The 25771-nt window shown below is 34.3% G+C and overlaps 4 protein-coding genes across 4 annotated transcripts; all 4 read left to right on the top strand.

Annotated features, from left to right (window-relative positions):
- Positions 1-10281: 10281 nt before the first annotated feature.
- Positions 10282-11223, top strand: LOC130630106 (uncharacterized). The gene has a single exon (XM_057443504.1). It carries the CDS (start codon positions 10282-10284, stop codon positions 11221-11223), a length of 942 nt encoding a protein of 313 aa, XP_057299487.1.
- Positions 11224-11337: 114 nt separating this feature from the next.
- On the top strand, positions 11338-12879 carry LOC130630105 (uncharacterized). The gene is made up of 3 exons (XM_057443503.1): positions 11338-12030; positions 12088-12179; positions 12276-12879. The coding sequence occupies exons 1-3, from the start codon at positions 11338-11340 to the stop codon at positions 12877-12879; spliced, it is 1389 nt and encodes a 462-aa protein (XP_057299486.1).
- A 2127-nt stretch (positions 12880-15006) lies between these two features.
- Positions 15007-22803, top strand: LOC130630597 (N-acetyl-beta-glucosaminyl-glycoprotein 4-beta-N-acetylgalactosaminyltransferase 1-like). The gene is made up of 7 exons (XM_057444153.1): positions 15007-15747; positions 17525-18200; positions 19766-19980; positions 20163-20323; positions 20505-20645; positions 20794-20938; positions 22183-22803. Exons 1-7 carry the CDS (start codon positions 15249-15251, stop codon positions 22338-22340), a joined length of 1995 nt encoding a protein of 664 aa, XP_057300136.1. The 5' UTR covers positions 15007-15248; the 3' UTR covers positions 22341-22803.
- Positions 22804-24744: 1941 nt separating this feature from the next.
- Positions 24745-25467, top strand: LOC130630104 (cholecystokinin receptor type A-like). The gene has a single exon (XM_057443502.1). It carries the CDS (start codon positions 24745-24747, stop codon positions 25465-25467), a length of 723 nt encoding a protein of 240 aa, XP_057299485.1.
- Positions 25468-25771: the final 304 nt, after the last annotated feature.

The raw sequence follows: 25771 nt of genomic DNA, 5'->3' as shown, positions 1-25771 counted from the left end.
AAATACAATACTTATGTTCTTATATACTTTGTTTCGTCCTTAGAACAAAAGATATTTACGCTGGGCGTATTTTGTTTTTTTCTTTGTTTTTAAACTTGTTAAACTTTAGTTGCAAATAACATGCATCGCGTTTTTGTTCTCTGAGAATATTCTCACACTATATGACATATTTTAATGCCATACTTATTATCTCTGCTGATGGCGGAAATCTTCAAGCCATCGGGCTTCCTGCTTTATATTACTGTAGTCGTGTAATGTAAATACGTATCTCTTTCTATTTTTTGGTTTCTGCTGGAATTCTTTATCTTAATTTTGATGCCAATTAAAAACTGCCAACCTCGTCCCCAGGGTCTTGTGACCCCTGAGCCGTTATTACGGAGTGGCCACTATCAACATATCAAAAAAGCAAAATGCCCTGGGAACGAGGTTGAAAAACTGCAGCTTTTCTAAATTACAGAAATATCGAAACATTCATCGTGATTTTTAATCTAGAGATGCAAAATTTCAAAATTTCCTATACTCGAGTAGCCACTATATAAAGCGAAATTCATATATGGTAATTTTCTATATATCCAGAAGCGGTCCAGAAGCTATCCAGTACGTAAATTGATTCGGCACGAAACTTATTCCATGAAATAAAAAAATATTCTAGGTTTTAGTATTGACAATCGGAATCAAATACAATACATAATTTTATGCTTATCTTGTGAATGCGAATAATTTTTAGGGCTTCAGAAAACTCGTTACTCAGCAGTTTATTTTAGAGTAAGCAGTATATGACCTTCCTTCTTAGAATTTTGTGTAAAAAGAATAATATTTTCAAGTTGCAAGAGGCTCGTAACACCATTGGTATATACAATAACACATTTATACATCTTTCAGCATTGAGCTACTAATTTATGGGAAATATGAATTAAGTTTCACATCCTTTTGTTGAATAATTTATGTTTTTAAGTAAAACCATAAGAAGAAAAAAAACGAAAAACATTTCATAGTTTTTGTTATTAACATATAACCGTGTTTATATTTTCATTATTTTTAAAAAGACAGACATGTTTCTACTTAAGTTTGCGACACTCACATTGTTGATGTGGATTCTATCAGCGCATTCACCATGCCGAAACGGATTGGAAGACGAAATATTCGTGAAGCTAAGAAAGGTCATAAATTGAGCGAAACTACAAGCGCAACAAAAACATTGAGTTTTACAGAAACATGCTTTGCTGTTTGTTTATACGAAAGAAACTGTGTTTCATACAACGAAGTTGTTGATAACGAGATAAAAAGTGTAGAATGTGAGATGTTTAATACGATTGTTACTGACGAGTCCAAGTTTGACTCTACTGCTTCTTCCGATTATTATATTGTGGAGAATTTATGTAACTCATGCATAGTTAGGATCGGGTCAAATCCTTGCCAGTGCACATGTTCATAGAAAATTGATGATTTATTTAATACGTTAATGCACAAAATACGAAATACATGCAATCAAAAGGATGGAAATTGTGATCATGTATAAAAAGTCGTGGAGAATGTATTCCATTTTCTTTCAAAATTTGTAAATAAAATAACATAACTTCAATGAGGTGACAAGATATAAGTTTCACCTCTAGTCTAGTATACTATGGCAGGTAGATAGGTTGGTATTAGCACCAGTTCTAATATTTGGTCAACCTTTTCGACCATTTAGCCTGTAATATATGCATGTATTGAAATTATACTTACAAAGAATTTATTTATAAAGGTCGTTAGATTTATATTCACTTGAATTTACTGATATATTTCTAAGTTTTATGCGAAATATTGTAACTCTGTGTCATATGTTTAATAGTCCATGTTTTGTATCTTATTATGATCGCTCGATCCTAATAAAATACAGAATACAGAATCTGCACATTCCAAAAAAATTGTTATACATTCATAATGCGTTAAAGATATTGAATGGATTATCAGTCAGAAAAAATGCATTAAAGATGTGGCTATCTGAGAGGGATATTTAATTTATTTTTTGATGAGAAATAAATAATATGTCACAAATGGCCAAAAGGACATATAGAAAAAAAGGGGGATGAGTTTTGTATCTGCGAAGGAGATGTTTTGACGCTTGCACGGTGAAGACGTTGAAGTTCAAAAAGAGCGTTTTAAAGTTTGCGAGACAACAGTTTGACAGAAATATGACTTTATAAAGAAATGAATGTATATATATACATTCATATATACCGAATGTATAAACAAAAGTATAGGCGAATGTATAAACGAATATATAAACGAATATATAAATGAATGTATATATAACCGAATATATAAACGAATGTATAAACGAATATATAAACGAATGTATAAGCAAACGTATAAACGGGTGTATAAACGAGTTTAAAAGACCATGGGTATCAGTACTTTTTGGACCGTGTACAAAATAAAATAATGTTTAGGAATAAATAAAATACAAGCGTTTTCGACATGAAATTATAAAGATAAACTGTCTCTTATAATGAATGAGAAAGAGTTTAGCCTTCCCACTTTATATAAGGTGTGGTACGCCTGTCACGCACCTGATTACAATATGAGGAGATGTCTTTCAATTACCTTAACTGTGACAGGCGTACAGGCGTTGTCATTCAAAAATTAATGTGCCGTTTCATATTTAATTTTGTATTTAGACTGAATGAAGAATGGTTTGATTTATAGAAAAAACATCCATTCATAATAACCTATTTTTCCAACCACAAAGGATTCACGATTCTACTAGTCGTATGACCCGTGGAAATAATCTTATATATTAATTCCCTTGCGTGAGTAAAACTGTGAGTCCACGACACGGAAATCACGGGTCACTTTCTTATGACGTGGCTGTACGCTAAAATTTAACTAAAAAGATTAGGGATGTACTTCATAGAAATCGCACATAAGGTGTAAATATATAACCCGCTGCTAATAACGATATAAATATATATACCCTTATGCCAAAAAACTCTATGTTAGCATATATATATAGATTTCGCTACGTATGACACGGTATTAGATATTCACAAAGCATACGGACTGTTAAATGAAGTTCAAATTGTGTTTACGAAAAAGATGGCTGTTCTTTTTGAGTATTCTCTACTCTTTCATTCCAAATAAATCTTTAAAAAAACATTTGAAGAAGAGCATGGTTTTATAAATTAATCATAGAAAGGTTCTGTAAGGTTTTTTCATGTTTTATTTTCAGTTTTGATTATATTATTGTTGCCAGACATGTTTTATAGCTAGCATCATAAAAAGCCAACCACCACCAACAGCTAGCTAGGAATATATATATATATATGTAGCCATGTTCTTTATACCTAGCTAAGTCTCCAGTTTATATTTAAGTGACTAGCTATTAGCTGCTGTAGCTAGCTAATGCTAGCTTTAAACTAAAGATTCCCAGTATATATATTCCCACAAAACACATCAAACGTTATTAACCCTGAAAATTTTAAACATTTTCCTGGGTTTTTTTTGGTTTGCGAAGTTCTTTTCCTCCAAATATTCTAAAAATAAAGTTCAGAAATTACTTATTTTTAAAATGTAAGTTTAATTTGTTTCAAATTGTGGTTTTGACATTTTCATGTAAGAATTTGTGGGCAAAAACCTTAATCAGCATGCTAAAAGAACTGACTTTTCTCAATTTAGAATTACTAAACACAACCATTTTCTTACATTTAGTGTAAACTTTTGTGCGTATGGCTTATATTTAATACACCAAAAGAGCTACTTTGTTGATTTCAATTTTATACTCTTTGTAAGCTATTTTTTTCTTCTTTTTGACATTTTGAATTAACTTATTGTTGTAGAAGGCATATAATATACATGCATATAAAAAATGGAATTTTGCAAATTTCTGTTTTACCACTCAATTTTTACATTTTATAAGTTATTTGGAACAGAATGGTATGAAATAGACCAAAATACCTGATCTTAGTTGTTTTTAATTTACAGGCTGTGTCTGTGAAACTTTAAGGGGAACATTTGGTGGAAGACAATGGCATGACATATACTGATAGAACTGATTTTTGTTGTGTTAGAGATAGATAGATAGATAGATAGATAGATAGATAGATAGATAGATAGATAGATAGATAGATGTGCATATTATACATGGCTAGCCTCACAAATATCGAGGGATATACCCTGTCTATTATTTCCAGGAGGGGCCATGGCGTAGATGGAGAGTCCTAGAGTATTTAATGCTCATTTTGAGCTACGCAGACCCAATTAGAGCCCGCGCTCTACTAGACAACTCCCGGCAACATCCAACGGCCCACACAGTGTGCCATCTTCCCAATCTCCCTCACATGGCTTGGGTTAACCCGGGGCTATGGTAACATTCACTCGCCCATGTTGAATCGCCGTCAAGAGGAATCGAACTCCAGTCTCCCGCACAGAGTACGAGAGCTATAACCACTAATCTACAGCGCCACGATGTTAGATGTTATATCTGAACCTTTTTGACATTTTATGTTAATTTTGCGAGGAAGGACCATATATATATACACAGAAGAAGAATTTAATTTTACACCTTGCAAGCTTTGTTTTTCTATATTTTGTATAAATTCTTACTGGGGAGGACTCCGTGCAATATATCGAAATGACTGATCCTTCTCGATTTAAATTTGATGTGTTCTAAATCGTATATAGTTTTGGAAATTTTGTGTAAGATTTAATGGGTAAGGGCTAGATGCAATATGTCAAAAAAACTTTTTTTGTTGAATCAGAAGCACTCCCTACAACCATTCTTTTTTTTACAGTTTGTGAAGCTTTTGTGAGGAAAGAGTGTATGCAATATTATCGAAATAACTGATTTTTGTTGCAAACTGTTTTTCTTTGGCATTTTGGATTAAAATATTGTTTTAGAGGGCATATGCAGTAGATATATGTACCGAAATAATACCTCTCATTTTTTACATTTTGATTAAACATTTGTGGGAGACCGTCGGTATGCAAAGGACCAAAATAAGAGATTTTAGTATTATTTAGAATTTGTATTTTGTGTTGCAAAATTGGTGCAAAAATTGACATAAATTGAACTTATATACAGATTGATTGCTGTTGTTTAACATGACTCATTATGACTTATATATATATTTTATGAAAAATTGTGACAGAATACTATGTGAGATTTGAAATTTTGTTTACTTTATTGATGGTAAAACAGCATGCAAATTGCTAAAAGGACTTTATTAATTTTAGATTTAAACACCGTTATTTTGTTGGCATTTTGTCTAAAGTTTGGTGAGGAAGGACCGTATGCAATATATCAAATAATGTTTTATTGCATTATAATTTATCCTTGCAAATCCCTTTTTAACACCTTAGATAAAAATTTCTACCTAGGCAAAATTTATTGTTTATTTTTCACATTTTGTGTCAACCTTTGGCAGGGTTTGCAATAAACTAACTGATTTTAACATATACAATGAGAGAGATTTGTGTTTAACATTGATCAGTTTTTTTGTATATATGTGGCGTTTTGAGTGATTTCAATTTTATGGGTGAGTTGTATGTTGAAATGCTTTTGAAAACTTCTTTCCGAATAATTTTCGCATTTGTCAGATGGTCAGAGCAGTAATTTTAGTAGATTTAGATTTTAAATGTCACATATATACTGCAGTTGTTGGACACCTTAAATTTTTTTGGTCATTTATATAATAATGCGATGTAAGATGCTACATAAATTAAATGAGAATACAGTGGATTCTTCCACGGGAAACAGCTAGTTATAAAATTATTTTCGTTTATTAAGATTGAAAATCTGGAATAAAATCGACAACTTACAATAAAAAAGGTACTGCCCGCGACAAAATTAATTTCTTATTTTTTTATTTTTTTTTTTTTCAAATGTTAACACTGTTAGGTCCAGAGTTTTTCGAATACATTATTAGCGAGAATCCGACCCCTACATAACTTTTGATAGGCTTTGCAACAGGAAATCAAACTTTCCACAGTTATAACATGTCATAAAGCGAACTTAATGGCAGCCACAGATTTTCGCTTATGTCAGCATTTTTTCTTTGATATCGGAAGCATAAAATTTAGTCTTAAATACCACTTTACGGAAATTTTAAATTAGCTTTTAACACATTTTGTGTAGTTTCTGGTATCTGAATAAAAGCTGTTTAACATATTTCCGGTCTTTATATTACATGTTTGTGAATCGCTCAAATATCCGGTTTTTTATGATTTTCTGCTAACATCCAAAAGAATCCGGAAAATCTGTTTATTCAGGTGTCAAAACTTTAAAAGTATGTTTCTTTTTGATGAAGTAAGTTTATCTTGTAAGTTTCAAGTTCCAAGCATAATCCTAACGGAAGGATTTCATAAAAATGTTAAGGGTAGTTTTGAGTAATAGCCCACATCTTAAAGTTCTGGAGAATAAGGAGACCCGACAATGTACAAAAATTTTTCTTTGGAGACAATTTAAAAACACGCGATACATTATTTTGATCAGCATATTGAGTTCTACCCATGGAGGCAACTCGTTAAAAAACAATTAAAAATTTTTTTGTTCAAGGTTGATTGTCATATGGAAGGTCATAAATAACGTAATCAAAACACATCCACATAACATACCTAATTAATTGAATTTTTCCACGAGTCGTTCAACTAGTAAAATGTGTTGTGTTTGTCTCTTTTGGCTACCTGTAATTATATTGTGGTTACGTCAAAGTAAAAGTATACGGTTAGCTAAGTAATCTACCAAGTTGACCTCCACTCAATTAACATACATCTTTAAAAATATCACTAATATTTCGTGCGTAATTTATTTAACACGTGCATAGACCTAAACCCTGCTTTTTACCAGCACCGCCGCAATCAACAGCACAATAAAATGCCGTGAAATTTTAAAATCTATTACTGTTACAAGTGGGCGTATTTCTCGCTACGCCCTTGCTTACTCGCATCTATTGAATTGATCATACTTACATGCAAAAGTGCTAGCGGTATATCCATATTCCCACCGAGCACACCGAGAACCACGTCTGTCTCGCGCGAGATTTGAGCTTGAACGATAAGCGGCCGAACAAGCAGGGGACACTGGGCACTAAATATCGCGCGCTTTTTTAAACTTCATTATACTGCGCATAATCGTCCTTTACAATGATTCATGCATGGAAAACAATAAATCTTAGAATGAATTTTAATGAATCCGGGGCGGATATAGGATTTTTTTTTTGGTTAGGCAAAATTTGATAGATTTTTTGGCAAAGTAATATCAAGAGTTATGGTGTTGTACGAGGTAAAGCGGACGTTTTGTGTTTTTATTATAAAAGGAGCTAAAATCTTCCCAAAAGTGAGGTTTTTAGTTATTAAAAATCGTTTCTAGATTAGAAACGAAAGTGTCTTTATAGCCCATTAAATAAAAGCAACCTCCGTAGTTTAACACTTGTATCCTCGCTAAAACATGCGGATGGAAAACGAGTCCGTTTAGTAAATTAGATTCGAAACAGGGTTAGCGTTGCCATAGTTCCTTTGAATGACATACCACACTGGTATCATCTAAGCATCTTTTTTACGTTTTACGCATTTAATACGAGTACAAGTAATCGCTGAGTTCCAAGTTGGGGAGTTACTTTATTTCAAAATATGCAATAAGTCTAATAGCTAATAATACAACAAAAAATTACATTACAAGACAATTTTAGGAATAGATAGTCAACAGTAGTGCAAAGTAGAATTATTGTTTCGAAAATTACAGCCTGTGTTAACAACCTGCAAATGTAAAAGGAGAAAAGCAGCATATAAAAGTATGAAAGCTTTTCAGTAGACTTACAGTGTAAGATAGTAACGCATAAGAAACGTCTACAAAAAGTATATAGTAATTACCCCTTTATGAAGGTAATAAAGTTTGATATTAAGGTCACTGGTGTAGTTTTGCACCAAATTCTATTAAGCATTCATTTTAATGTTAAGAAATTTACACAAAAGTTTATTAAGCCAGAAAAGAGTTAGAAATCAGAAAAATAACATCAAAACATTTAACATGTCTGAATATTATTTACCCTCACATGCCCCTGTCAACTATGTTTCAAAAGTAGTTTAATACTCTTTAGGAAAGTTTTATTAACTAGGTCAATTCTGAAGATTCTCATATAAAAAGCAACATAGATATATACAAATTCTACTGATATGCATAACTTAACATGACATTTTTATTGGCTTGCAGTCTGTAACAGATCATTTTACGTGAAAACCATTTCTATCAGTACAAGTTATTTTGTTATATATCCATCCATTTGATATATAGATATATATCCATTGTTATAGTTTTCCAATATTATAAGGATTCATAACGAATCTCCTGTGTTCTTTAATTGATGGTGATTTTAATTGTCAGAAGAATACTTTCCATGGCTGACATCAATGTATCTTATCCTAAAACAAAATTATATGTTGCATTGCTCAACAAAAAAAGAAGAAAAATTATATAACAAACTTGGAGATTGGGTATTGTTTCATTCTTTTGTTTTTAGCATTTTTATCACAATTAAAAGCAGCATGGGAAAGTTAAGGATCTCCTCGTGTTCTTAAATTTTTAAAATGAGCAGTGGGATGTAGTATATAAAATCTACTGTTTGAAAGTTCCAACAAAGTCAAAGTTCTTAGGGACACTTACAATCGAGACACAAATTTGACGTTGGGACGAGATGGAATCCTTTGCCCTTGAGTATATCTCATACTGTAAACATCGATTTCTTAGAGAATAGAAAGTATTTTGAACTTGTCGTCTACCTGCTTAACAGGAGCACATTCCGAGTGCGTATGATTTCAGGGACTGACAACATTCGAATATTGCCTATCTGTAGATCCCCAGGGAAGGGGGATCTACAGACCTATTTACATTTAGCTTACACTTTTGCGTTTATAAAAGAGCTGTCCCTTAGTTATCTTACGTGAATTATTCCTTTTCCACAGACACAAGGATACCTAGTTGCATAAACGGCTACACAGAGTCTGTAAAGACAATAAACAAAAAACTAACAAAATTCCAACTAATACATGCAGCTTAGCAATACTCTATACCAAACTAACATACACCTCCAAACATTTTTTGACCGCCAAGACAGTGTTTACATAAATTGCTTCAGTTATCTCGTTTAGCATTGGGCTTTAATAAACAAACAATGGAGGTCAAGTTAAAACCTTTTGTTTTGATAACAAAGAGATTTAAATCACCCGTTTTATTTCATATAAAATTTCCATACGATTTAATATTGGATAATCGAGCCCATTCTCCCTCATAATAGCACCCCAAGTGCCGCTCTGCCTCTTTCGACTTTTTTTCGCAAGCGAAGCAGACGAAAGTTATTTTCAAAATTTTATCTAAAGTTATCTCAGCAATCATTCTGACTACCACAATGGAAGATAATGGAGACGTTTTATTGGAAATTTCTTCGGAGAATAGTGGTGATTTAGACCACGAAGTCGGGGAGAAACGTCCCCTGCAGCATAGTATCCAAGGGGATACTGATGACTACGAACCTTGCTTTAAACGACAACGGTTTGAAGCTTTATCTGATGAGAGGATGAATACGAACTGCCTATTGAACTAGCAGAGTATGCTAACAAATACATGCAACCTTTCGTCCCAGACAGGGACTTGAAAGACAGTGTGCTGGATGAAAATCCAGTTCCTGCAAATATCATTAAGCCAAAAAAATTGGATATATTCTGCAAAGAATTGTTAGAAGAAAGCAGAAAACATATTGAGTTGAATTTGGATGAGGGATTGCAGCGAATCCAACAAAAGATATGCAATGTTATGGGGCCTTTGAGCCGTACTTGGTATGCAATTGAAGCGTCACTTGGTGCATCCAGGCAAAACCCTGAGGAGATTTCCTGGAAGGATCAATCTCAATCAGTTGAGCAAACTGTGCTGTTATTGGGACAAGCTTTTAATACTGTTTCTTATCACCGAGGATTAAATGTGTTGTCGGCTATCATGGCAGACAAAAAGAAAGCGAAAGTCACGTTGAAAGACGAGTCGCAACTTTTGGAAATTCCAACAGAAGACAATCTGTTTGGGAAAAAATTTCAGGAGCACGTAATCGATACTGCAAAGACAAAGAAGAAATCAAAAGAAGTTTATGGTTTGGCAAGAAAGTCCTCATCATCGACTTCAACAACAAACAGTTTCAAACGGCACCAGGGAAATACTAACAAAAGACCCAGAAATTTTGGAGTATGTCTCAGGATTGCAGATTCCTTTCATGGAACAACCAAAACAACAAACAACAAAAAATACCTCAGAACTTCCGAATGAATCAGAAGGAAGTTGCTCTAGTGACCGAAGAGGTGAAGAGAATGCTAGTGAAGGGAGCCATTCAGTCCATATGTCATGTAAAAGGGGAGTTTTTGAGCAATGTATTCTTAGTTCCCAAGAAGGATGGGGGGAACAGACCTGTGATAAATTTGAAACATCTGAACAAGTTTGTACCTTACCATCATTTCAAAATGGAGGGACTTCATCTGATACAGGAAATGATACAGGAAGGGGATTGTATGTGCAAAATAGACCTGAAAGATGCTTATTTTTGTGTCCCACTTCATCAGAGGTCAAGAAAATATGTACGGTTCCAGTGGCAGGGAAACCTCTACGAATTCCTCTGCATGTGTTTCGAACTGGGGCCTGCTCCACGGATATTCACCAAATTGATGAAAATTCCAATTTCAATTTTACGAAAAATCAATGTTGAAGTAATCATTTATTTAGACGACATGTTGCTTTTAAGCCAGTCTATTCTGGAGCCAGTTCAAACAATAAATTTCCTGGGTGTAGAGATAAATTCAGTGAACATGAGCATGAACGTGCCACAAGAAAAAGTGAAAAGAATAGAGGAGAAATGCAAAGAGGTACTAACAAAACCCTCAATGGTTGTGTGGGAACTGAGCAGTCTGGTGGGCAAACTATCCTCAACCTCCCCAGCGGTCATTCCAGCAAACTTACAGCAAAAGTGTTTGATAAAAGCTTTACAATTAAATAAAAGTTACAATGCAGTTGTTCATTTAGACCCACAGGCTCTATGGGAAATCCGGTGGTGGATGAACAATTTGACACTGACCCAAGGAAGATCATTATTAAAATCCCTCCAGGGGGGTAATAATCCAAACAGATGCATCCAAACTAGGTTGGGGAGCAGTTTGTCAGTGAAGGAATATAGGAGGACAATGGTCTCTGCAAGAATCCAACCTTCACATTAATATCTTAGAATTAAAGCGGTCTATCTAGCTACACTAACTTTCTACAAAATGATGCCCTTAGAACATATTTACTTCCAAATAGACAATGTGACAGCGCTAGCTTATATAATGAAAATGGGGGGCACCAAGGACCCTTGCTTGACTCAGTTATCGAAAGACCTGTGGACTTTTCTATTATCCAAGCAGATCACAATTACAGCAGAACATCTACCAGGGAAACTGAATGTGAAGGCAGACTGGATGTCCAGGAACTTTGTGGACTCGAGCGAATGGCTTCTAGATCCTCGAATATTCAAGACTCTATGCAAAAGGTGGGGCACACCAGACGTAGACCTATTTGCATCAAGACTTTTTCATCAGGTACCGAGTTACATGTCTTGGAAACCAGACCCAGGTTGCTTAGCGGTTGATGCATTGCAACAACCGTGGGGGAACCATTACCCGTATGCATTTCCTCCGTTTTCCTTATTAGGGAGAGTGTTAGCCAAGGTCCGAAGGGAAGAAGTGTGTATGATTTTGATAACTCCTGCTTGGCAAACGCAGACGTGGTATGGTCTTCTCCTAGAAATGCTAGTGACCAATCCTCTACTCCTGCCACAAAGCTTGTCACTTCCAACAAACCCTCAGGGAAAGAGCCATCCACTTCTGGAAAACCGAACTTTGAGGCTGGTGGCTTGGACAATTTCAGGAAAATTTTGGAGGGTGAGGGAATATCAGGAAAAGCTGCAGAGCTTATCACAAGTGTCAGAACAGAGGGCACACTCTTTAATTACGAATAGTCCTGGAGAAAGTGGGCTAGCTGGTGTGGTAAACAACAAGTTGATCCCGTTAAATGTTCTTTGAATTATATTTTAAATTTTTTAGCTGAAATGTTCGAACAGGGGTTTCAGTATAGCACTATTAATGGATAAAGATCAGCTATCTCTGCATTTCATGCCCCTATTGATGGTTTTTATGTAGGCAAACATCCGAGGGTGTGTGAATTAACCACGGGTGTGGCAAATAAGAGACCTCAACAACCCAGATTTGTGTTTGTGTGGGATGTTCAACAGGTCTTATTTAGGAAATTTGTCGGAAAATGAACATCTAACAGATCGCCTATTAGTTTTAAAAACTGTCATGTTGTTGGCATTATGTTTAGCTTCCAGGGGATCAGAACTGAAACTATTAGATATCCGCTACATGGTTAAAACACAAACTTCGTATATTTTTGAACTTTCTGAGAGAACAAAAACTCGGAAAAAAGGGAGTCCCCCACCAGAACTTGAGTATCATGAGTTTTCAGAGAACAAAAAATTGTGCATTGTTTCTTGCTTGAACCAATACAATGTAAGATCCCAGGGATGGCGTTGTAACCGGCAATGTCAATTGCTACTAAGTCCAGTAAAACCTTATCGTGAAGTGGTTCGTAGTACTATTGCAGGTTGGATCAAGACTGTACTTAAAAACGCAGGGGTAGACATTAAACTTTTCATGGCACACTCCTGTCGACCAGCATCTTCATCTAAAGCAAAGGCAATGAGTTTGTCCCTGAAAAGTATACTTGATCGGGGACAATGGTCTTCAAAATCTTCAACCTGGCAAAAACATTATCATAGACCTATTTTGAATAAGGCTAAAATATACCAGGACAAGGTGTTTGAAAATAAGCTTTGAACTGAGGCAGAGCGGCACTCGGGGTGGCATTATGAGGCAGAATGGGATCGATAATCCAATATTAAATCGTATGGAAATTTTATATGAAATAAAATTCCCCAGTTACGTAAGGCGCGTAGCGCCGCAATGTAATTGAGGTTTTATGAATATAAAATTGAAATACGATTTAATATTGTCCCACCCAACAGCCCGATGCTTCAAAGAGACAACCTAATGCATGATTTTTTTCCTTTATCTTGTTAGGTAATTGTTCAAACTATAGAAGGTGAAACCTGTGGCAGATCTGTCGTCTGTTCGAAGTCGTACACTTGGTTTTTATTAACGACACGCTTTTGTAATGTTTATATTTGTAGAACATAGCATTTTATCAACGTTTTTTATTTGGTTCTTAATTGTAACATTAGCTTCACCCGGGGTGCCATTATTCGCGAGAATGGGCTCGATTATCCAATATTAAATCGTATTTCAATTTTATATTCATAAAACCTCAATTACATTGCGGCGCTACGCACCTTACGTAATTGGGGAATTTTGTAAGAACATCTGGTGGTTTACCACTTTTGAGAATAGTTCTTGAAACAAAATTGTCTTAAATCAAGCAGCAGTAAAAACTAAAATATATAAAGTATTACTTACTTTAAAGCAATGTATTTATTGTCTCTTGCAGAGGCAGGATGAAGGTTTGGTTTGAGACAACAACATGGCAGACGTGACAAAAATACTTCCCTCCAGCATTTCCAATCCTTTTATTATCTGAAAGGGTTTCCAAATTCAAAACTTTTTCATTTAACTTAGCTAGCATACAATTGCTTTGATTTATTCTAGCCACTTGAGGTTCTTCCTGCAATTAGACCTGACCCAGCTAAACCATGTTGAAAAAGAAGCATCCACTTGTCGTTCATGTAACCATACCCGTGGTCGTTTTAGGCGTATAAACTTAAAAACCCACGGACGTTTTAGGCGTTTTAACTTAAAAGCCCACGGACGTTTTAGGCGTTTTTTCTTCCCATTTCAGAATTTCATTCATTGAAACTTGAAAACCCGCGGACGTTTTAGACGTTTTTTCTTCCACCTGTGATTTTCATTCATTCAGAACTTTAAAACCCGCGGACGATTTAGGCGAATCGACATTTTTGCCTAAGTTCGCCCCGGGTTTGCTTTTAAGTAAAATATCAATGATGAAAAAATCGGAAAAAACGCTGCATCGTCATGAAGTCGAAATCGGCGGATGCCAAAACCAATTTACGAAAATAATTCTTTTTTTTATAGATTATTCTATCTAAATCTATAGAATTTTTTTTCTAGGCCACAAAATTAGGCTTACGCAATTGCCTAGGCTGCCTAACCCTAGATCCGCCCCTGTGAATGTTGACATTTGTGTTTAGGTTAAAGCTTGTACCTGTAGGGCTAAATTGTGTAAAGATGTAGAACTATAAATAATTTAATAATCACAAATAAAAATAAACACTAATAGACTTCTATACAGTCTGATTGACGTTTTGGGTACAACATGTTGTTCTTCCGCAAACGTCTTAATATAAAATACAGTATAAAAACGCTATACCTTCTTTGTTTAAAGAGTTTCAATTGATCTTGTTATCTACTTGTTACAAAAACTAAATAATAGTAAGAACGGGTCATTCCACAAGACCCTGGGGACGAGGATGGGTCATTCCAGTGTAGCGAGGCATCTTAAATAACTCTCTTACATCATGATTTTTTAATCAGCAGTTTTATTTACCGCTGTCCCCTTCGCGTGCTACAAACGACAAAATTGATGTGACAGACTTTTTGCTTTTTAAAATATGCACACAAAACTTTAATCCTAGGTACAAAGTTGTTTTTTTTGTACGACCTTATATTAAAACATACATTAAAACATATATCCGTTATAAAGGCATATAGATGTATGTCAATTAAACATCAACCGACAAAAGCGCTGTTTTTCACTTCGATTTTAATTAGTTGTGATAGACGTTGCATTATAAAACCACTACAATGGAGCTTTCTACTTACCCCCAACAGAGTTGTTCTCCATCCGGATGAAAATTAAAAAAACCTGAATTAAGCTTCAATAAAGCTTTTTTGTTTTTTATGTACATCTTTAGTATTTTTTAACCACAAGAGAACAAGTAGGGATATGCTTGCAATGGTCATACCAGATCGAATTCGCAACAACAAAAAAGTTATTTTGGAACACTTCGAAGACGTTTTTGTGTTTAGTCGAAAAGCTAATCAATGCTGAAAAGTTCTTAATGGTTAATTAACTCAAGCGTGGGTCGAATTAAAAAGGATTTATACTTCCTAATAAATCAACTCCTTGCAAGGAAAGAAGTGATCAAGGAAGTTGTGAGTTCGTTCTAGTCACAATGTTGCACCAGAATCCTTTAACTCGCTTATCTTTAACTGTCTACTGTAGCGTCATTTTATTGCTGTTATTTCTTATCCTATCTTTGCTGGACATGAAGACCAAAAATCATTTTGTTATTGTAAGTTTATTTCGAAATAAACCAGTGAAAACGACGTTAGAACGGCATGTATTCAGCATTGTGCAACCAGAAACGGAAGAGCATCTAAAATACAAAGTAAACGTGCATTACTGGGATTTCATTTGCGGTTTTAACGTGGAGAATTTACGCAGTCACCCGTTGTTTCCCTTTTCACCGTATCGCAGAGACACTACAAACGATCTGTTCATACGACAAACAGATGTCAAATTCGGTGCACGTGTATTTGGTTACATACATCCAAATGAAACAGGGCTTTTTAAATTTGCAATCAGTTCAGATGACTGCTCGGAATTTTGGTTAAGTCAAGATGAAGACCCACTTCACGTCCAACTCATTGGAAGCGTCGGTAGAACAACAGGTAAGGGATTATACCAACTAACGTTTGTCCCCTCTCCCTCTTCCCTTCTCAATACGCACCCCTCTTCAACACGCACCCCTTTCTGTTCAAAATTTTCTTTTAAAATAAAGTTACAGAGAGCGTTCATAGTTCATACGTTATGAATTAATGTAGATTTCTCTTTTTTATTTATTTTTTAGAGACCGATATTCAACAAGCTTCTAGCATAGTAGCATTTAACCTCAAGAAGTTTATTTTGAGTCTTTTTTCAGAATGAATTTTGTAACTGTCCGCAGCTTTTCTGGCAAACTGCTAATTCCATTTTCACTCTTTTTTCTGCTCTATATACTTGTGAATGGCTACGATGTGGACCATCAACAAATCATCCTTTCTTTTTTTTAACATTTTATTGTTGTCTACAAAACAGCCACTTCTAAGCATATAAATTATTTTCGCCTTTTTTTACACTTTCAGCTAAAATATATTTTCATTGTAAATATTACTCATTCATAGCCACCATGGAGGAAATTTTAAGAGGTGGAATATGAGGTTAAGGATGACTGGATTTAAGTGCGATAGTCAAGTTTTTGTTTGTGGTGAAAAGCAATCATGAAAAAAAAGATAGTGACTTTGGTGCACTTTAAACTGACCACAGAAGGTCAAGTGCATTGTAGCTATATATACAATATTTTTTCATTACAATATCACGGAATTAACAGTCATGCTTGTAAAGAAATTAGCTGTTTTGAGATGCTTGATGTCAAAGAGCCCCTTGTGTTCTTTTTCGTCTTGTAGTTCTAAAATATCATATGGCTTTATTTCCGTCATATTTTTTACGACCAAAGGTTGCAAAAAATCTCATACATCCGGTTTCCAATGTGCTCCAATAATTATAGAAGGTCATTAAAGCTTGGTTCTCACTATGGGCTAACGATGAGCTAAGCATAATGACCATGAGGCGTTAAGAGCTTAGACCATAAGCTAAGAAACGAAATTCGACATATACCACTTACTTATAAATTTTTTGCTTCTTTTTGCTTCAACGGGCTTTAAATTAATCTAAGTAGTGTAACCATGTCCTTAAGTATTTTCAACCCTTTTCTATTTAAAGCTCGTGGGTTGTAATGGTGTAAAAATAACCATAGGTTCTTCCTAATGCGGGTTTCCACTCAAATGAATGCGGTCGAATAGATCGACGTCGAACGATTCAACCAAATTCGTTTGAGTGGAAACCCACCTTTACACATTAGACAAAGAACTTGAAGTCACAATTAACAGAAATAAAACTCATTAACATTAATAAATTTACGAACATACTTCTAATAAATATTGTATATTAATGAATTGAGAGTTTAGGGGGCACAAAGTGGGTAAGTAAGGTTTGTTAGTTTACATTGTGCCCCTTTTTGTTGTGCCATGGTATGTTAGAGCATGACAACACAACTGTAAGGAATGTACTATTAATGTTATATGATAAAAATTACTAACTTAAAGCAAGTTGGAACTATGTTGTTTAGTGCAATCAGAGGTTACAAGCCGGGTGTTGGTTCACCGATTATTCAAACCTGCATAACAATTTCTAGGGAATAAATTCTGTTTTTTTTTATTGTTTTTTTATCGAGTGAATTGCCAACTAGGTTTCGAGCAACTCTTGAAGCGAATCTATTTTTCAGTCTAGATCTAATGTCACTAAGTAACAACCAAATATTAGAATTACATCACGGGACATGTGACTTAATATTTCACAATGTATTTTCCTCTTTCTTGGGCTCATTTTCGTGATGTTTTTCTTTGTTAGGTAAAGAATGGTCATATATCGATCAGTTCGACAAGTATATCGAACAAAAGTCACGTGATATTTTTCTCCAGAAGGACAGAAAATATTTTTTTGATATTCTCTGGAAACAACAACGAGGGAGAACTCATTTACAAGTAGCCTGGATGACGCCAACGTCTCATCAATTTGAAACAATTACCAGTAAATTCGTATCGAAATACTATGATGACTCGGACATGGAAAACGGGCTAGTGTATTTGGACCATTTAAAATTTGATTTTAGACAGCAAGATTTACCAAGTCATGTGAAACAGATTGAGAAAATGAAAGAACGGATCTTGCACAGTAATACTGCTTTGTTCACAAGAGATAGTCGCGATTTTTTATCTCTCCCTCGCGTACGATTCTCAGAAGTTAGAGAGGCGTTGCTATTCAAGACTTACAAACCAAGTTGGCTTATCAAACGAAATAGCAGTGAAGCAAAGAACCTGGGGACATACGGAGCTGTGCATTTACCTCATTACTACAACATCACAACTAAAATTTTTCCCAAGGACGAAACGTGGGCCCACACGAAGGAGTGCGTCGGCGAATCTTTAAAGCCAATGCATTGTGAAGGAAACATGTTGGCAACAGACGAAACAGCTCAATGGGTAACTGGTAAATATATGAATGCTTTGAAGCTGGCTTACGCAAAGTATGTTAAATAGATTTCTGTAAGAGTTTAGGCTACACGTTTTAATTTAGATAAAGAAATGTCAATTATACAATTAGTAACCAAGTGCCGATTTCACATTTGTTTGGCATTTTAAAAAATTTTCAATCCTTATTTACTATAATTATGCTCAATAACATCAATTACATGTTTTAGAGCTGGTCATGACGTCATAATTTTCCATAATTGTGAAGATTTTTCAAAAAAAACAAAGATTTTCACTTTCAAAGATCTTTTAACCCAAACTTGCTTATTCGCGGGAGATAAGCTTTAAGCTAGGTAGACTTGTATTTAATATGAAAGAAGTTTGGTTGTTTTTGAACCGTCTAATTCAAAATTCTTTATCAGCTTAAATTAAAAGATTGAATTACATATTAGAAAAGAATTGATTAAGTGTAGAACTATTAGTTACTAAGATCTAACTTTTGTTAGTGACATCTGGCTGGCAGGTGTGGTGATAACAAATCCACAAATCTAATTAAACGTATGTTTCCAATCTTTTTGCATCATTTGCGAACTAATTTTTTGTCTTAATCGGAAAACATCACTTTGCCTCTCGACACTCGTTCTTTGTGCATGACAAAGCAATTTCCAATATATAGAACAAATGAAAAAATAAAATTATGTATAGAAAAAAATATTTATTATGCTGCTGTGTGCAAGAAGGTGGGTGGGTGGTGGGTCAGCTTTTTATTATGCAAGTAGATGGGGTGGGTTAGCGTACAGCTGTGTACAGGTAGATGGGGTGGGTCAGCTTTTTATTATGCAAGTCGATGGGGTGGGTTAGCGTACAGCTGTGTACAGGTAGATGGGGTGGGTCAGCTTTTTATTATGCAAGTAGATGGGGTGGGTTAGCGTACAGCTGTGTACAGGTAGATGGGGTGGGTCAGCTTTTTATTATGCAAGTAGATGGGGTGGGTTAGCGTATAGCTGTGTAAAGTAGATGGGGTGGGTCAGCTTTTTATTATGCAAGTAGATGGGGTGGGTTAGCGTACAGCTGTGTACAGGTAGATGGGGTGGGTCAGCTTTTTATTATGCAAGTAGATGGGGTGGGTTAGCGTATAGCTGTGTAAAGTAGATGGGGTGGGTCAGCTTTCAATTGTGCAAGTAGATGGGGTGAGTTAGCGTACAGCTGTGTGCAAGATAAACACCTCAAGCTAATTGTCAAATTAATTTACTACTTACTATTAATTAACTTTATGTTTAATACACACTGAAAAATTATTATAGTGCTAATTTTTGTTTTAAAAAAAAATTTAAACGAAATTTTCTTTCTTTGTATTACAACTTTTTAGTGGATAAGTAGTGGATAAGCAATCCATTATAGTAAATATCAATATACAGACAAGTTCATTTATTCCCCAAAATTGCTTTTTATAACACAGGTCACAAAATGTACCTTAAGCATTGTGGTGACCAATATAGGCATGCAGATGCTGAGGGGCGGTAATTGGGGGGTGGTACTATTTATATACTTCTGCCTTCTTATGTATTGTACGCAGCGCCTACAAAAACTATTTATTTTTTGACGTAATAATTATTTTTAGACGTTACGTATTAGTTAAATTAGTGAACATGGAAGAAGAAAATGACGAACTGAAAGGAGACAGATATTTGCTTGAATTAGTTGTGAAAGATAATCATTTGAAAATTCTTCGACGTCTATCCGTGTACTTGTTTCGACCTATACATACCTCTTCACTGTACTATCCAAAAAAATTTCAGTGGAAAAAGAACGCAATGGTTAATTTGATAGTTTCAGGTAGGGTTGTGTAGAAATTCTGTTGTTATTGTCTGATGCAAGCCAACCCCATCTAACAAAGTTAAACAAAGAAATCCATTTTCTGAAAGTTGATTAAATTACCTATTACTGTTATCTGTTTAATTTCATTATTGTTTTTTCGTCTGAAGCGTTCTGTTGATATATGTTATTTTTCATATTAGTAAAGAATCAAGGATTCTGGGTTCATCAATATATTCAATCGATCAGTAAAATTTATCTGCAAACTAATGACACTCGATTCAATCTAATTCTGACCGACTTTGAAAGTTTTGATGTTGATGCAGAAGAAGTCTTGAGACGAAGTCCATTACCCCATTGGAAGGTTAGTTGCCTTAGTTTCAGCCGTGTTGTTGTTGTTGTTGTTGTTGTTGTTGTTTTTGTTGTGTTTGTTGTCGTTGCTGTCGTTGTTGTCTTTGTTGTCGTTGTTTTAGTTGTTGTAGCTGTGGTTGGATAAGAAATAAAAGTTGAGGGCTATAGCATCTTTATCAAACACAATTTTTCAGGTAATTCGAAAGACAGGTCATTTTCACAAAACATCTGCCATCCAAGAAGCGGTTAGTACAATCACAGATCCTGATAGCATTGTGTTACAAACAGACGTCCATTTAGAATTTCCACTAAATTTTATTGATGACACCAGAAAGGTACGGGACTAATAACATTTTATATCGACTTCATATCGACTCTCGATCAATAATTTTCTGGCTTCCACGTGATTCATAGCATTTATAGAATTTTTTGATTCTCTTTTTATTTCCTTCTGGATTATTGCTACTTATTTTTCATTTTCAGCATTGTGTTAAAGGAAAAATGGGATACACACCTCTTTTAATGCGTTTGACATGTGGTAGAAGTAGTGATAAACCTGCTGGATTTTGGGAAGCATTCGGTTACGGTATATTTGGTCTTTACAAGAGCGACTGGGATAGCATAGGAGGTAAATAATGATTTCTATTTTTTTAACGACCATCTTTAACCCGGAAAGATCATCGTTAATCCGAAATGACCATCGCTAACCAGGTATTTTGGAAAAATTAAAGTAATATGATACAGAAAAATGCGAAATAACATAAAAAAGTTACCATGCAAAATTTTTTAAGATTGCTTTCACATTGAAACAAAACCTCGCCCATTAAAGATCGAACATGCATGACCAAATTTAGTGGGGAATTTATTTGTGCCTTCGCTACATTGGATAAATTAATGTCTAGCTGGCGACATTTTTTTTAATAAACAATATAATTTATTAACTTATCATTTATGAAAACATTTTATCGGTTATTGCATCATACAAATGAACAAAAATGATTTTTTTTTATGTAAACATACCTTTAGTTTGAGCCAAAATCTGGCTTATTACACGGCATGATATGTCTTTAATTAATTCTACCCTTTAATTGCGTACTGAACATGAAAAGAATACAAAAAGTAATTACCCATTCGCGACTAAAGATTTTCACAAACCCGACCTAATTAAAATCTATAGCTTCACAAAATAAATTCTCCCTTTAATTTTTTTATTTTTTTTTTTAGTTTTTCGTTAAAAGAAATTCTCTTGAAGTTTTTTTATTGGCTTTTTAATTATCCCAACCAATGTACGCAATGCTAAGCAATCAATCTTTAGCATTTTTTTTTTGACGTCAAGAAAAAATTTATTGGAATGCTAACTTAAGACTATATTCTAGAAAGGCTTTAAATCAACCTCGACCCCATAGACGAGATTGTCTTTAAATGTTTTTTTCCGTCTGCATAAAAAAGTGAGTGACACAGGAAAGGAATTGTTTTGGGTGGACAAAAGTGACGATTTTTTTTAGATGACGGATATTTTTTCCAATAATCTGTTGCGCGATAACTTTTGAACAGTTGGCATTTAATAATGATTCTTTGTCGAATTTTTTGAAAGACACAAAAAAATCACCTGTCAAAATCAACATTTGCCATTCCAAGAAGTAATTTGATGCTTGTCTTTATAATAATAGCCGTCGTCTGTCTGTTACGGGAACACGAATTGCGACATATAAAAGACGGGCGACCCCGTGGATTTTCCACGGGTTGACGACTGGTATTTAATATTTCTTGTATTAAAGTGTCTTAATCTTGCAGGTTTTACCATAGTTACGAAGTTGGGTATCAGTATTATTTTTTTTATAATTTATTTGAATAACGAGCTTGATCTTTTAGGTATGGACGTGGAAAAGTTCAAAAATTCATGGGGCGGAGAAGATTGGGATTTCGCAGATAGAGTTATAAAAAATGGCATCGAAATAGAACGACTCAGACTGCCGTTCTTTTTTCATTATTTTCATACACGCAAAGGAATGTGGGATGCAAAGTATTAGAATTGATAATCGCGTCAAAGGGTGTTGCTATGGTGATTGCTATTTTACGATTTCTAACGTGTAACCGTGACAGCGAATTGGAACCTTTTTACTTATTTTGAAAAGCCATGTTACTAAATTTCGTACATGTTGAAGTGATATGCATAACTTTCCATTCACCAAAGTGACGGTACGTCATCACTTTAATTATAGTGTGAAAATGTCGACATCGTGCTAATGAGTCGTATATTCCCAAGAACACACACTTACGGTTCACATTGAGCATATGTAAAAAATGTATTAAATATTTCTTATTGTATCTTATCAATGCCTTTGAATTGTACTGTAATTATTTTCTTTACATATTGTATTATAAATATTTATATAAGATAATTATTTTATTTTGTATAAAGTTGTATTATGTATAAAATACGCATAGCGTGAACCAACCATCTTTTCTGACAATAAATATCTGCTTTGGTTATTAATGTGCTTTTTAATAATTTTATGGCCCGTTAGAGAGTTATTTCCTTAAAATATATGCAGGACAAGTGATTAAGTTGGAAAAACAAACCAAGTACTGTTGGACACATAAGTATATTTTCTTCTCTTGAACTACTTTTCTTCTCTAAACTCTTCTAAGTCAAACTAGTTTGAGAGTTTTCCTACAACTTGAAAGCGTCATTCCAAGTGCCTTTCTTCTTACTGACTTTAATATGAAAATGTAAGGGAACGAGGTTGATAAACTGGTGAGTTTAATCCATAAAATATTTTATTACAAAATATTTTCAACCACGACGAAAACGCAACAACCACATATCAACCTGCACTGTGTTACTTCAGTGCTTGTTTTTATTTTACCAAAAAAAAGGTTAAATATACATCACAAATGTGCTGGTAATATTCTTTTTCAACCTTATATTCGCTCTTTAATAAGAAAACACAACGCGTTACACGGTGCGTTTAGTATAATCAATAGATGTGCTTCATAGATTAATGTTTTACCACATATTTCTAAAATAGCGAAAAGAATATGCGAGAGAACAAAACAAACTGTCAAGCACAAGCAGTAGATAACAGCTTTCATGTGTTTACGTTTTTGTTCTTTGTTTTGTACTTCACCAGGTTGTCGCATATTCCAGAGCTTGTAAACAACAACTGCGTACAAACTGCCAACGAAAACAGTTGCTAATAACATCAACCATGCAAAACCAACTAAAAGATTATTCTGAACGAATTTTTCTACTTTTTGAATATACCCAACGCAGAAACCTAAGGTAACGTAACCAGTTAACAACACAATCCAAATAGCTATCAATAACTTCTCAGTGACTCTCTTTGTAATGTTTATCTTTGCATAGATAGGTGCAACAATGGCGACAAATCTTTCTATCGCGAGTAAAACGATATGACAAAGAGAGACGTGAAATAAAAACATGAACACGACCAGTGTGTTACTTCCGTTGTGTAAAATAAAGTTGGTTATATATACTGGCAGATTAATGATGGAAAACAATATATCTGATAACGCTATGCTGAAAGCCATAACACGATACTTGCCACGTTTTTTCCATTTCCGAATGATAGTGAATACAACTAATAGGTTGAAAAGAAGAGATAAACTATGTAGTGTGATCAGTAAAGTATCTCTTGTTAGGCCATAAACAGCCATAGCATTTGAAAGTATGTTTGAAAGTTTTTTCTTCTGGATTGAAAGAAAATTATCTTTGGTGGATGATGCTGTCTTTAATTAACTATCGCTGTTAAAACAGAGAAATGTTTGTTCAGGTTTTATTTTACTCTTTTTTAAATGTTTTGGTAAAGCTTCTTTGCCTGTTTATAACTTTAGTCCTGTCGGATCACCAAATTAATTCAAATAACTTTTTCCTTCATTATTTCCCTATCAATAAAAACATTTTTTGAAGACGCCATAGCTTTGATCAACTTTAAGATTCTATTTTTTTCTTTCTTTTCTTTCTTGTAGATCTTACGGTCACGTTGCAGGTGACAAAAAAAAATTTGTATTGAAAGTTGAATATTGACAATTAGGACGTAACACGGACGTGGATAAAAGAAATATTGTACTAAATGGTTAATAATAAAAAAATTATAAAAATATAAATGGGAAAAATAAACAGAGAAATAAATGTCACACAAGAAATGTTTGGCAAGCATTCGCTGGACCTGCAAATTGATTGAAAGTTTAAAAACAAACATCTTTTTGTTGATCCTTACTAAACTCTAATCTATGCCTTTTCAAGTTTCGCAGAATTTTTTTTGTGTCGGTATAAATGTGAAGGTCTGGGGAAGAGGTGGATATTATGACTCACAAAAACATAAGGATAGGCTCTCTCATTTTTTTAACCCATAGAACGGATTGATGAACCGAAATTACATCCTGTATATTTTGAAGCAGATTTTAAATATGGCACTTATGCAAGTGGAAGAAATAATAATTCACAGTGTGTCAGTAGCCTTAAATGTTTTTGTGGTATCTATAATTTTACGCAGATTGGGAGCAATAAAGCCCGTGGAGTGTATTGTACTTAGTCTCGCTGTAACAGATATCGGTTTCTCAATCTTCAGTCTGGTACTGTACATTTTCAATGATTGGGTGATACATCGAACAGAATCAGTGACGTTGCTAATAGCTTTATTCCATATCTCCATTTGTCATGTTTTGTTGTTAGCATATGAACGATACATGGCTATCTCAATGCCAATCTTTGCAAGAGTTTACAGCACGATAAAAAGAACCACCACAATTTTATGTGTAATGTGGTGTCTTATCGTTGTAATTTATATCCCAGTTTGGTTAACTTCTCGTGATCACGAAGAAAATTTATTGACAGGTTTTGTAATTAGCGTTTTAGTTCTGTCTAATGTAATTTTAATTATTTATGGCATTATTATATTTAAGATCTGGAGATTAAAAACACCAGGAGAAGTCAAGTTAGAGAAACAACGGGATCGTATCAACACGCGAGCTATCTTGTACTGTGTTTGCGTTGGATTGTGTTTGATTGTGACAAATGCTCCTTTCGCTATGTCATTTTTTTTAAAATCCTGCAGAATTAAATATCTTCATTGGCTTATGATCTTAAATGGTCCATTAAACTCACTGTGTTTTCTTGTTAACAACTGGTGATGGTAATTGATGAGAAAAGTTGGTGGTGACGCTTAATAATGAAGATGGAGGACGACTTGTGATTCGGAATTAGAACACTTATGTTAAACATTCTTAGTTTACTTAATTTAAAATACAGAATTCGTGTAATTGGTATGCAACTAAATGTTTGACTCAATTCTGTAAAGTCTCCATTATGTTTTTCTTAATTCTCTTCTATCAATTTAAGCGTTGTTTTTAAACAAAGTCCAAAAGAGAAAAGAAATTGGTTCATAGTCAAAATGTCAAATTTCATTAAACATGAAGCCAAAGCTATCAAAACTAG

Source organism: Hydractinia symbiolongicarpus, chromosome 2 (assembly GCF_029227915.1).
Source record: "Hydractinia symbiolongicarpus strain clone_291-10 chromosome 2, HSymV2.1, whole genome shotgun sequence".
Taxonomy (NCBI): Eukaryota; Metazoa; Cnidaria; class Hydrozoa; order Anthoathecata; family Hydractiniidae; genus Hydractinia; species Hydractinia symbiolongicarpus.
Note: the sequence above shows the minus strand (reverse complement) of the source record. Positions and strands in the feature narration are given on the sequence as shown.

What these genes read in the sequence shown, in the direction of transcription:
- LOC130630597 (XM_057444153.1), top strand. Translation starts at nt 15,249, where the DNA reads ATGTTGCACCAGAATCCTTTAACTCGCTTATCTTTAACTGTCTACTGT. An exon ending in TTGAAGCTGGCTTACGCAAA is followed by an intron (nt 18,201 to 19,765) that starts GTATGTTAAATA and finishes AATTATTTTTAG; the next exon opens with ACGTTACGTATTAGTTAAAT. An exon ending in CGACTGGGATAGCATAGGAG is followed by an intron (nt 20,939 to 22,182) that starts GTAAATAATGAT and finishes TTGATCTTTTAG; the next exon opens with GTATGGACGTGGAAAAGTTC.
- LOC130630106 (XM_057443504.1), top strand. Translation starts at nt 10,282, where the DNA reads ATGAATCAGAAGGAAGTTGCTCTAGTGACCGAAGAGGTGAAGAGAATG.
- LOC130630104 (XM_057443502.1), top strand. Translation starts at nt 24,745, where the DNA reads ATGGCACTTATGCAAGTGGAAGAAATAATAATTCACAGTGTGTCAGTA.
- LOC130630105 (XM_057443503.1), top strand. Translation starts at nt 11,338, where the DNA reads ATGGGGGGCACCAAGGACCCTTGCTTGACTCAGTTATCGAAAGACCTG. An exon ending in AAAGTGGGCTAGCTGGTGTG is followed by an intron (nt 12,031 to 12,087) that starts GTAAACAACAAG and finishes TAAATTTTTTAG; the next exon opens with CTGAAATGTTCGAACAGGGG. An exon ending in CCCCTATTGATGGTTTTTAT is followed by an intron (nt 12,180 to 12,275) that starts GTAGGCAAACAT and finishes GATGTTCAACAG; the next exon opens with GTCTTATTTAGGAAATTTGT.